Here is a 13,565-nt window from a genome sequence, read left to right on the forward strand (position 1 = left end):
TCAATTATAATTACCAACTGATTGACGAGGTGTGTTCCATTGGTTACTGAATCATTTATTTCTGCAACCAAACCGAAGCATATGATATGAAATGTGTCGCTATACAGAAATCTTCAAGTATATGTTGCAAAAAACTTTAATTTACGTTCCGGGACTTGTATTTTGCATAACCAGAATAAAATACCTATCACTGTAAAATCTACTAAATTTGATGTATACGCCGTAAACTCCCTATGAACGGAGTAAATAGTGAACAGCTAACTTTAATTTGATTGCTGTAAAATCTTGCGATATTGGAAATTAAAGCTCAGATATGTCAATGTCTGAGGCACGTTCATGTCTTCTCAGTAACAACTTACAAATGTACCTAGCTTCAGTTAACATTTTATGCAGAGAGAACGTGGTAAACTTTCTTGTACATATATGTTTGTGGTTAAAAAAACTGAAAAGTTACGTGTATTTGGCCTATGACATTGTCGAAATCAATTCTTTACGTTTGCAAATTGCAATTAATTGTAAAATCAGATTTCCTGGTATTGTATAATTTTTTTTAATATATTTCATGCCTTTTGACATATTTTTAGTTGATTGTCACAGTTTCGTTATTTAACCAAATTTAATTAAATTCCGTATGATCGTAGATAAAAATTTGCAGATTCCATAATAATGGTATGATTTTCCGTGGTCTATTTAATTTATATTTTAAAGGTACATGCATTTTTATCGCCAGCGGAACATGATATTGACGTCAATTTTTTGTTAAGCACTAACACAGAATTTATGGAAAATTCGTTGAAAAACGAACGTGAAATTCGACTGAAAATTAGTCAAAATGCATTAAATATCATATATAAGAAAAGTATCAATAATATACTAAAACGAACATTCTTAAAAGTGTGCAATATAGCGATTCCCCCTAATAAAAAGCTATTCCTTCGTTCGCGGTACCGCCAGGTGGTCGCTCTCACTGCCTTGAATGTTGCTCATATGACGTCACAATGCTTCGAAGCCAAACCGGAAGTTGCGTTGATTGTTTTTCAAACAGGTGCAAATGGGCAAATTTCGATCTTAAATATCTCGAAGATTTCTTGATCGATTTTCATAATTATTTTTTTGTTTTTGTTGGATTAAAATTTCTTTCTTTCTGAATGAAAAGGAAGGAACATTTCCATTACACTAGCGATATTGGACTTGGTCGGGCATTGGTGACCAGGTAGGTTGGTATTTCGTAAATTAAAGATGCTCTATCGCCAGCGAATGGTGTTTTTCTCTATCAAAAACAGGAGCAGGCGAATTACATTTTTTTTTCAGTTACAAAAGTTACTTTCTTTACACCATTAACCTGAAAAGTTTGAGCTTCTTATTTTAATTAAAGATAAAGATATATTTTAACTAGTAATTGCGTCTCGAAAAAAATCCATTGCACTATATGCCCTATATGGAATTTGGTATTGATTGTGCATGCACCAAAAGCAAAATAGATTGTTTCATATGCATTTTGTGTTAATTAGACACAGAAACACGATTATACGTCAGATATGGTTCTAATGATATATTGTTTGTGTCTTTTGCGGTGGAGCCTGAAAATGTCCAAGAATCATTGTTATTAAGATAAATAAATATACAATCCATGTACAACGGTAGCAGTTATAATCGTTTGTTTTGCATGCCATTGGGATTCCACCTAGTGTTTCCCACAGGAAAAAAAAGGGCATGGTGCTGGGTTTTGAAAAGGGCACCTTGACCGCGATAAATAACCATCAGAGGGGCACAAAGGTTATATCGGCAACTTCCAATACAAGGGGAAATCTTTAAAACTGTCTTGTTGTTTATTAATTCTGGTTCAACTTAATATCATTTTAATGCTTTAAACTCTCTGTGTTGCTAAGTAATATCAGGACATCTATTTAATTATTCTGAGTGAAAAAATGATTTTGCAAATTGTAATCTGCAGATCATATGATCATGACTATAATTGATTCACAATAAAGATCTAAATTTCATTTATATTAATTAAAAGAATGGGAAAATTCAAAATGTATTCCTTTATTTCAATCCAATTACCTTTATTTTAATATATATCTTTATTTAAATATTAAAAATACTGTATTGATTTGAATAAGATAACATGTTTCATTATAATGGACAATTAATTAAAATAATGTTCTAATCTTACAAGCACTAAATTAAGAAAATACAGATAAGTGTTAGAGTAGTATGCAAAATATTTCAATTTAATCTGATAGAGAAAAAAGTTGATTTCTTTTTAATTTGATTTATTTTAATTACTTTGCTATTAATAATTTTATTATTATCAAGATATCTTTTTCTAAAAATAAATTCACACCGAAATTCTAAAAAAAAATAATACCGTTTTCATTTTTAAAAACGTGAATATTAGTAAAATCCTGAAATTCAATACCTCCGGATCTACTATTACAATACACCCAAAATGGCGGCCATTACGATTGCAAATCTTGTGACATCCATCAGATATAGATAGGCCTATTTAACATTAAAAACGTGAGTAAATCATTTACAGTTGTAAGCAGTATTTGTTTTTGAAGTAATGCTCACTAGCTGTAGTCATAAAACTTATTGAAAGGCCAGCTGATTGTTTTCTAGGCTGCCGATCGGCTGCTTGACTTCAGCTTACGTAATACACAGACCTGAAAGTGACACCACAAGCCAAGGTGGAAATAGCCCAAGGCTGCTAGTTAGGGCCACTGGGGTGTTGGTCAGGGGGTCAGGGAGTGGTCACACTTCTTTTGTTTACTTAATTATCAAGCCACTACCTGGTATTTTGGTAGTTTAGTAGAAGTGTACTGGGGACAAACAGGGCACGGCGTTATGTCATAGGGCATGGTCGTGCAGGTAAAAAAGGGGCACGTGTCTCGGCGACCTTGCTATTCGGGGCGGTGGGAAACACAACCGACACTGATTAGATGAAAATTCTTTTCAACTTTTGTTCTGTTTTGGTCTAAAAATGATTATATATCTTGTTATTGTGGGGATACCGTAATCGGCCGAGGTTTATGCCCGATAATGATAAATATGGTCTACGAAATTTTGCCGGGAGAAGCCGATCTTAGTAGGAGTAAGATTATACGTGATTTGACCGATTGAATTAAGTAAATTTCCATGTTTATATAACTGATAAGATAAAAAAGTAGAAATGGCAGGATAAATGGACTGATTTTCAGTCCATCGTTTATAGTAAAACAGTTACACTATATCTGCAATTCGTATAACTAATGCTTGCTATGTTAAAGGGGGGACAATACAACTCAGGCTAAATTCTGTTTACATAACCAAGAAGCGGAAATTATGGGCATAAATGTATTGTTCCTACAATTTCTTATGAAACAATATAACATAAAATATTGACTAAATTCCACGTCCCATTGTTTAGTAATTTGAATCTATACCGTTGTAATTATAAATCGTTGATCAATACGATTCCAGCAGGTAAAAATATGGTTCGCTGTAGTCTATACCCGAGCCAACGTCACGCACTGTTTAAACAAATGAATGCTGCATAACCACTGAGGAGGTGATAAAATGAATTTTTTTAGACGAACCAATCACCTAATAAGGTAATCACACTATTTGTCAGAGCGATTTGAGCAGTTCTAGACAAAAGTAGCATTACTCTACGAGCAAGGGACAGGGTTTGGCATACAAGAAGTTAATAATACTTTGACGTCTAAAGATTTTGAAATAAATCAGTATGTCCGAAAAAAATGGGAAGCAAAGTATTTGCTGGATCTAGGCCTTTTGACGGAGATATTTATTTTCTATGTGTTAAATGTGTTTTCCTATCCCTATTACATTTGTTAATTTTAAAGTCGTTGTGCTCAGATATGCTATGCACAGAGATTTGGGAATTAGGGGGACTATCTCTACGTAGAACTTGATAGTTTACTTTTCTATCATATATTTTTTTATGGTTTTACCTTTTTAACATGCGTAATTCCCATTAATGTTAGGATTTGTCAAAATGTATTAAACTAATATTGCCTGGCCCCTGTGATGTTGCATTACCTTTATATGGTGTGTATATACACATTTTATTCAGATATCATGACATATAGATTAGCATTATCGAAATTTCTTTTGGACGAAATTCCAAAAATGTATTTTTTATATCTTTAATAACACCGATAGGACAAAATTTCTGGTAGTAAAAGAAACCTTTTAAAGATGTTCTTATCTGTTCAATACAATCTTGTTTAAAATATACCATTAATTAATTAGTCTTTGTTTTATTATATATAAAGAGCTACTAAAGTAAATCATATTCATTTATTTCGATAGTAAAACTTTCCTATTATCTTCATCGACCTGCAGCTTTCGAACCCCTGAGGATTTCCACCATCATTTTTTGTGTAACATATCTGTCATAGACCTTAGAACAGCAGATTGATCTACACATGTAAATAGTTTCACTATTCAATCACGCATGTTTTATTGAACTTGTTATATTTTAGTCTTCTTATCTGTCGAGTACGCCCTTGTTTAACGTACAGTGTATCTTGTCGATGCCTTTCCCTCTTGAAACAGTTTATGATACATATGTAAATCAAGGTTTTGAGTTAACTCTCCATACATCATATATAAGTATAAGAAAAATATTATCATATGTCATCATTGTAACAAGCTAAACTATTATTGACCTGCTTAATCCATTGTTGCCGCTATCAGTGGCGATAATTACAGGGGTTAGTAGTAGTAATCACTGGTAACACAAGGGTATACTGGTATAATATAGAAAGAAATCAGAGTTACCGGGATTGTCTTCACAGAGAAATAATACAAAATGAAAAATATTCCAACTTCACTTTGTAAGTATATAAATCCAACTTCTTAATTTATGAATGTTCTAAACTTACTTCAAAGTGTTCTGTTGAATAGTCAAACGTTAATTTTGGGCAAAGAAGCAAATATATATGTATTAAAAATATTAATATTTAGAAAGATCTATTTTAGTTGCTATATATAATGAAGTTAAAATAAGGTGGTATTTTTTTTCTTCTTTCAAACACAGGTGCATAATGTACCAAGGTGTAATCAAAGCTCCCCCAAACCCTGATTGGCCTCCCCGTGTGATTGTCCTGACGTAAATGTATAGTGTTACTACACTTATATCTACGTGTGTCCGATTCCTTCGTTGGTGGGTTTATCGGAGGTCCCTATTATGCTACGGCAGGATGACTTCTCATAGGATACACATAACAGCAATTGTTGCCTAGGGAGTCCCGTTTTTGTCTCTAGTCGACTGAGTTGAAGTGTGAGCCTCAGATATGATAGGTGATGCTGAAGTCAGTGAGTGAGCCAGAGAAAATGCAGTAGTACAAGTATGATGTGTAATGTATGAACTATTTTTAAGATATCTGTATTTATCATCACTATTGTTAAATATTGTAAAATACTTGTGTTATCAACATTTATTTCTTTACGAATGGTTATGCTAAGACACGAATTAAATTGTATTATGAATACATCAACAGTACGTAAAATGTCCAGAAATGCAGGGACAGGAATCCTGATTTTTAGGAATCTATTTGGATTTAATATACTACCTCATCGTAGAATATATTTGTATATCAAAAGCTGAGTCGTAGAAATTTGATCCGGTTTCCTGGATTGTTTGCACTGTTTCCGATCGCTGTGAAAGTGTCATTAGCAACAAAAAAGAAAATGCTAAATCAAATTATCGCGAATATCAGTTGTCTTACAATAATGCAAAATTAATTAATTACTTAATTGATTAATTAATTGATTGGAAATCAAATTAATTAATTTCATCATAAGTGTATTCTACAAAGACGACCAAACACTGTTTAAAAGCAAACATCATGTATCATTTAATCTCGTTTTAAACCAACTTAATTCCAAAAATAGTTAAAATGTACACATATATAAAGTTGAAATCATGATCATTAATCTTTATGATTTCCTTTGTATTCACTACAAATAACAATCTTCATATGTCAATTTTTAAGTAAAGTAAATTGTCTTGTTTCAGGATTTACATGTAGATCTACTCTGACCTCACATGACCTTTGTTCCTCTGCTTGTTGACGAGTTTCCGCAGCATCTTTCTTGGTCTGAATTTCCTCGGTTTTACAATCTTTGCTGTAGCTGTGTTCAAGGTCTTGTCCAAATCATCTGTGTTCTTGGTAAGGTTGTCCATGTCTGTTGAAGTCTTCACTGAATAATAACTTGGTTGAAAAAAGGATACGTTTGTCAAGGTCTGTTCATCCCATTTGTCCACCACAGTGGTCAGGAAGTTCAGTTTACATTGTTCGAATCCTCTCCTTGCTCGGAAGAGTTCCTCTGGACATCTCCGTGGCTTAATTCCGTCAAAATCGTCTCGTACGAATAGTGGTGCCACCTTGCAACTTGACATCTTCTTGAATATGTTGATTTCCATTCCGAAATATAATAGAATGAATAGTTCCAGCAAGAGGTAAAAAGCGCGTGAATAATCCGTATGGCAGTATCCAAGATAAAGGATCCATGACGTCACAATGAATATGTCGTCATAACGTCACAGTAAATGTGACGTAATAATCCAACCCAAATGCATCATGGACCACGGCCATATAGGGATTGGATTTCGTTTAAATAATATATTCATGCTTAGAGATACCAACAGTGTTGCAAATATGTCCGTCTTTCCAACGATGTGTCGTCTCGGAAGTACATAGGTCAGTCGAATTGATACACAAATGTATCCCTAATCAGGCATTGGAAATTCAAAGTGGCACTTTCTCATGCATTATACATGAACAAGACCTGTGTTGCAATCTCATTGGCTGACTGAAATGATAAGTTGTTGTTCTTTCTCGACAACCTTGGCATTTACAATGGTGTAACCCACACACCATAGACACCCGGCAAAATAAACGCATAGTATATGAGAAAGTGGCACCATGGATTTTCACGACCCGATTGAGGACACGTCATTTTTGTTGAAACGGGGCTGCTATTGTCTTATTGACGGCACTTTGTATAGTTGTGTAGGGTAATTTTGAAAGGAAAACTTTCCAAAAAATGTGGATTTTTAGCCACTAAAGTTATGTAGGGTAGAAAGTTTGTCTTGGTGAAATTTTAATCTTTTACGTTATTCCTAAAACGTCTTAAACTGGTTTATGTAAACCTTGAAATTCTCAGATCCCTGTGCTGTGGTCCCAGTCGCGGTTCAATCCCGGCATGCGGCATACATGTAATACCCTCACTAGACTGGTTCCCTTCCCTTAGTTCTCTACTCTCCGCCAGGCTGCGCTCCGCTCAGTGAAGCGTTCGCAAGGGAGGTAACTGAGGCGGGAACCAGTCTATACCCTCACCTGGTTACAAATTTGGCAAAAATAGTCTAATACGGCCTATACATGCACTGAACACATTCTGTTCACTATTCGACAACAATAACAGGAACTGATTCAGAAGTAAAAGAATTAAAAGTTTCATAAAAACAAAAATAGCATAAGAAAATCTAAATGATGACATTTCAACACCAAACACATATGCTAACAACTGGCGCAGTGATATTCAACTGTAATGCGCGGTAAGAAAGGCCGCGGAAACGACCCGCATTATGAAAATTATCCTAATTTAATAGCCGAGAAAGATGTTATAACTGTAGTATTAACTTTAAACTAATAGCTTTTGTGACTCTTCAAATTTTTCAATCTCTTTTTACATTCCCATTTTAAAAATCAAATGCTGTTTCGAAAAGGTAGATAGTGCGCTCACTTTTGTAATAGTTACATCCGGTGTATCAATACGTCAGTATTCAAAAATATATACTTTAATTTAGCATATGATATCAATAGCAGGATTGAGAAAATTCATAAATTTCTAATAATCTGATATTTTTCATTTTCATGTTTTTCAACAAAGGACGCATCAAGTATTATTACGATTCCGGAAATTTGTTTAGTATCCGGATTTTAAGTTATTATCATATTCGGACTTCCTGTGACCAGAATGGCCACCCTTGTAAGAAACTCACTGAATATTTTTCCACGATTTGCACAGCGGCTATCTACATTTAGAGGTATGCTTTTGGAGAATTAATATTTGCATGTTTGAAAATATTGAGTGTCTACATGTTTTGAAAACCGTCTTAAATTGTTGCCATGGTCAACCTTTCTCCGGAAATAATCGTCCCTGCCATACAACAAAAACTTTTCAGCCTATCGAGTCTCCAAAGTCCAAAAATATTGTGTTTATGACTGAGTCTCTACATAATTTTGCATTGTGTTATAACTTAAACCAACATTTTCAGCGCCCCAGAGATATTTTATTATTTTGATAGATGGGGGAAAAAAACTTTACAATCTAGATTGTCACAGAAATTGCTAGATTATTACGTAGAAATGTTGTAGAGTATTGTTCATTGTTGGCAGCTAAAACATCTGATTCATTCCTTTAAAACCCCATAAAAATTTTGCTCTCCGGTAATTATACACAGATTGTTACAATGAAACTCTTATACATCCAATATCTTGGCCCCGCTCATTGACAATATTTTGAAAAGCTGCTTATAATAGAATGATGTAATCAATAATTACACTAATTATTATGTTACTGATATTAAAGTTTTGTTATTCAAGCTTATCAAAGAGCATCTCTGGCTTCGGCTGCTACGACTCAAAACAGACCAATAGATGACAAATGGATTTTAGTGAGCGCTGTTTGTTTAGAGCGTTATCCCAAAATTGTGCCTCTGCAGACAGAATTAGAAGCCAAATTCAAAGCTAATCTACAGAGAATAGAGCTGGAACACAGCGTTTTATGTGACCACGAGTTGAAGCATCTAGATGACCTGTAAGTACTTACCTGGTAGTAGACAATTGACAGTTCGTCTGCTGTCACTCAAACAGGATGTGAATTAATTTTCATTTTGCTTTGTATGCAGCTATGTTACAACATTTTCTCCGATATTGAATACAGAATGATGAAAAATGACCTGAAGGTACATGTGTGTGTACCAACATGAGATGTGGCTACATACTGCCTGCAGTTGGCAATTAATTGGTCAATTAATCATTATGGTGGAAGGTTTTCTTTGATTATCAAAATTTTAAACTTTGAAGCAAACAAGTAAAATTGTAATATGATGAAAAATTTCCTTTTCTATAAATATTAACATAATTAATGTCTTGAATTATCATTAATAAAATAAATGTATGAATTTGATAACCAGCAATTATTAAAGTGGAAAAAAAAATAACCTTCATGTTTAATTTACTACTATAATTTTGGGACTTTTACAACGTACGTATCTGTCTCCTAATAGTGGAGATGTGATGTCGTTCCACAAATGGCCTTCCATCTCTCAGTTCATGGTTACTGCCCCAAATCCATATTAGGCAGCAACCAGATATATATACTGATTATGATCGTAGTTTGGAGGTTTTTTCTGGGTACACACTCTGGCTTTTCTACACCTCCAATAGCACAAAATGTCCTTTAAAACGAAATTCAGAACCAATTTAAATTTATTTGTATTTTGCATCACAGAAAAATAATTCTATACTGTTATGGAGAAAAGAAAAAACTATGTCCTGGGATTTATGTGTGCTTCAATCTTTTTTTCTTTTTGCTATAGTGAAAAAAAGAAGCAGAAAGAACAGGAGTCTGAATCCCAAAGTGTACAAAAATTAGAAACTTCTGGAATGAAAGAGGAAAAACTGACCGCAGTTGATTTAGAGGATGGCTGGAATAAGGAAGCACTTTCTTACACAGAAATTAGTAGAGAAACAGGTAAAATTCTCCTGGACTGAGATGTGCAATTATCACATAGACTTATCATGATTGTTAATTGACAGCTTACCAGCTGTCTATCAAATTGCATGTGCTATTGTGCATGCTACATAATTTGCTATGATATTAAATAGGTACATGTGCATTTGTGAGCGCGAGGCATGGATACATTCTGCCCATCCTTGATTATTCAGGGGCTACTATCACTGATGTTATATCTACCTCTCATAGTATAACTGGAGGCAACAGAAGACACATGTAAATTGATACTTGATGTATGTACATAAATGAAATTGTATAAATGTACACTGTGGTTGACTGTTACTTACCCCTGGAGTATCAAGGATGCATATATATATACTGTCTGGCGATCGGTCAATCGATAAACAACACAGTGAAATATCTTACGTTTTACTAAATTGAAATTAGGTTTTTTATTCTCGCCTATAACTCTCACAAATATACTGAATCTAATTCTATAAAGCTCATTGAATATGTTTTATCTTATTTTATTTTCAGATGCAGACAAAGAAAACGATCTGCAGTCTTTGAATAGAAAACTTGACAAGAAATTGTTTCTTGTGGTGAAGCAGAAACTAGACAACTTTGAACAATGGATTTTGCCCCAGGGAGATAATGTGTTGGAGGAATCCATGAGAGAGGTACATGGTGTTGTAATGGAAGTAGTAAACTGTATAGTTGTTAATATTTACTAGTAAAAAAAGAAAGTTTTAACTTTGCTAAATTTGTGAATTCATCCAATTTCGAGAAAATCAATATCTCACAAAATTGGTTAGATTTCATGTTTTACATATCACGGCTGTGTTGTGTGAATGACAATTTCAAAGGCTGTAAATATAGTTCGTCAAGATAAGCCTGATGTGAAAAAGTTTCAAACTGTAAAACGAAATTTTTACACCTACGAAATTTTACAATTTTACAGTACCATATTTCTCCGCAAATAAATACTTAATTGTTGTTAATTTTAAAATAATTGAGATGATATACCTAATATGTATTTTGCAAGAGAAAGTGTGACAATTGTATGAGTGGTTTTGGAGTCTTTCAAACACTGTAAGCATACTTATTTTGATGCGATAAAATTTTATCGCACAATTGACTTGTTGAGATCAACTAGAAGCAATTATAGGTATTGTCTTATTTATAGTGTTATCCCATTGAAATGTACTGTCAGATACACTTGAAAGGCATGATAAGAGATGATAAATGACTTTATATTGGTAGGTTAGTAAATTATTAAACAATTGCAAAAGTATAAAAACGGTTTGTGTTTTAGACTGCCGAAAGGACACTTGGACAAGTATGTGGAGACAATATGGAGTCAACATTTCTAGGCAATGCCCCTTGTGGATATTACAAACACAAATTCCCCAAAACGTATAAGGAAAAACTGAGTGCTAATGGACAGAAGGTAAATTTGAAATACTTAAAGCATCTAACAAGCTACATAGCATCTAACAGTAGCTACATTGTAATAGTGACTTGTTGACTTTAGATGAGATACATCTGTATTGAAAATGGTCAAAGAATGTAAGAAAACAAATGTCTACCAAATAACAAGGCACAGTGTCCCAAGGGAGGTAAATTTGTCATCAATGTAAAAAAATGTCCAAAAGAAAGACTTTATGCTTTAGCTATAGATCTTTGTAATTCCATACTTCTAGTGCACATGACTAAATTGTTATTTGAAAAATTCTGACATGAATGAGTAACTTCTGATTGTCTAGTACCATGTAACTTCTGATCGTTTAATACTGTGAGCATCACAAACTTCCTATTGTCCTTTTGTGACTGATTCTAATGTTCAATTTTCAGATATTTTTCTTCCGTGCAGAGCACAGTACCGGGGAGGTAACTCTTGGGGACCACATAAGTGATTATAAGTGGTTAACTGTAGAAGAAATGAAGGACTATTTAACACCAGATTATTATAAGAAGTGTAAAATGTTTATGTCAGAATTAACATCTTGAAAAATGAAATAAATAAGTTTTTATATCATGTGTAATCAAATTGCAGTCTCTGGTATTTTTGTTTACTCAATTTTGATATTGAGGAGATGCATGATTAGTGCATTGTAATGAATTAACTCAAATTAGACTTTGTTACGTTAACCTGTATTACATGTACAGTTTTCTCCATCTTGGTCAAGGTTTCTTGAATAGGTACTTCTCAATATCTGTAATGCATTCCTAATGCATAATTTTATGTCGATGGATTGCCTTATGCTATGGAATGAAGCTGTGCCCTGGCTATCAAGACACTTTGGGAGATCCAACATCTGTATAAGTGGTTCAGTGTAACCCAACTTGCAGATTTCACAAGGAATACCTAGGTCTGACATGTGTAAAAGTGTGATCAAAATCAATAGATCACTGTAACATCATGCTAGGTGTAATGGCTTTTATATAGAAATGCTGTGACCAGTTTCAGAACCATGTGTTCAAACCACTACTAAGACAACAGACATTACACCCAGCATAACGTTGTCATGGCGATCTCTTCATTTTAAATTCCGTTATATGTGATGTTCAATTAAAAGGGACAATTCAGTCTAATTTGCATACATATCGACAACAAACCAGTTCTAATGGAAATTAGATTACCAGGTAGTTGGTTTTACTGTGATATGCCAGAAAAGCACACTGTAGTGAACTGTATGTGAAATGTTCAAATTCGCTTGCTGTCCGCGATAACTCATTATGGTCGGACGTCTTGTATGCCAACTCTGGCCCTTGCCAGTGTAGTAAAGAAATTTTTGTCATTCATAAGGAATGTAGAACAATACATTTGTCATATTTTGCTTTGTGATTAAGTAACAGAATTAGCTCATTGCTCATAGTGAATAGTTGGCTAAATAAAACCAGTCTAAATGTGTTCATTAGACTTCCAAACGTCCTGACATAACTAAACGACAGTCAAGTTCTACTTATGTTGTCCAGTTTTGACCTTTGGAATTATGGAGAAGCCCAGTGTAAATTTATCACAGTTTAAAAATATATTTGCCAAATTCTTTGCCATTGAGGCTGTGTGGAAATATCAATACAGATATAGTTAGTTGGGAGGACATATAACATAAATTAATTTCTTCGCATGCAGGGCGAATTTGATGGGAAATTTTATTTTTCTATTTTAAAAGAAATTATACTGGGTATCTGAACACCATTTTTACCAACTTTAGCCTTCCTTTGCCAACTATTCACTTTAAGCTAGATTTTCCTGGAAAGGACATGAAAATAAAGGAAATGAGATTTTATTTCTTAAAAAATATTTATTTGTAGGATTATCAATCTATGATTGAATTATGTATATAAGTAACATATATACAAAACTTCAAATTAAAATATAATTAATGCAGTACAAAATTAACGAGATTCCTGCCATAATTAGCTATCCTTTCACATACCACTGTTCACATTCAACAAAACTTGAATTATCATACTCTTACTCTTACACTCAACACCAGCTAGTGTTTACATAATTCTTGATGTGTAAATTAGATACATGTATTGTCTTGTGTTCTTTATATCGTATCATATGCTCAAAAAGAAACAAGAGTCACAGAGATCAGCTATTAAAGTGTATATATTTTATGCATGTAAAAACTTAAATGAAAAGTAACCTAGCTGGCTAGCACTATAAAATAAAGATCTTAAATTTTATATCTTCCATTCATGGAAACACTAATTCAACTGGTCCATGATATAAATATGACTGACAGATCACATTGATCTAACACTTTTTAAGAGATGACCGACAATGAGTTTTTGTC

At 33.5% G+C, this 13,565-nt stretch overlaps 1 protein-coding gene across 1 annotated transcript; it reads left to right on the forward strand.

Annotated features, from left to right (window-relative positions):
• Positions 1–7,903: 7,903 nt before the first annotated feature.
• Positions 7,904–11,806, forward strand: LOC138336255 (large ribosomal subunit protein mL46-like). The gene is made up of 6 exons (XM_069285670.1): positions 7,904–8,062; positions 8,622–8,835; positions 9,620–9,774; positions 10,294–10,436; positions 11,072–11,206; positions 11,611–11,806. Exons 1-6 carry the CDS (start codon positions 7,993–7,995, stop codon positions 11,764–11,766), a joined length of 873 nt encoding a protein of 290 aa, XP_069141771.1. The 5' UTR covers positions 7,904–7,992; the 3' UTR covers positions 11,767–11,806.
• The last annotated feature ends 1,759 nt before the right edge of the window (positions 11,807–13,565 follow it).

Source organism: Argopecten irradians, chromosome 12 (assembly GCF_041381155.1).
Source record: "Argopecten irradians isolate NY chromosome 12, Ai_NY, whole genome shotgun sequence".
In the NCBI taxonomy this organism is placed as follows: domain Eukaryota; kingdom Metazoa; phylum Mollusca; class Bivalvia; order Pectinida; family Pectinidae; genus Argopecten; species Argopecten irradians.

Excerpts from the sequence above, each read along its gene's own strand:
- LOC138336255 (XM_069285670.1), top strand. The coding sequence starts at position 7,993 with ATGGCCACCCTTGTAAGAAACTCACTGAATATTTTTCCACGATTTGCA. Across the intron at positions 8,063-8,621 it reads GCGGCTATCTACATTTAGAG|CTTATCAAAGAGCATCTCTG; the intron begins GTATGCTTTTGG and ends TTGTTATTCAAG. Across the intron at positions 10,437-11,071 it reads TGGAGGAATCCATGAGAGAG|ACTGCCGAAAGGACACTTGG; the intron begins GTACATGGTGTT and ends TTTGTGTTTTAG.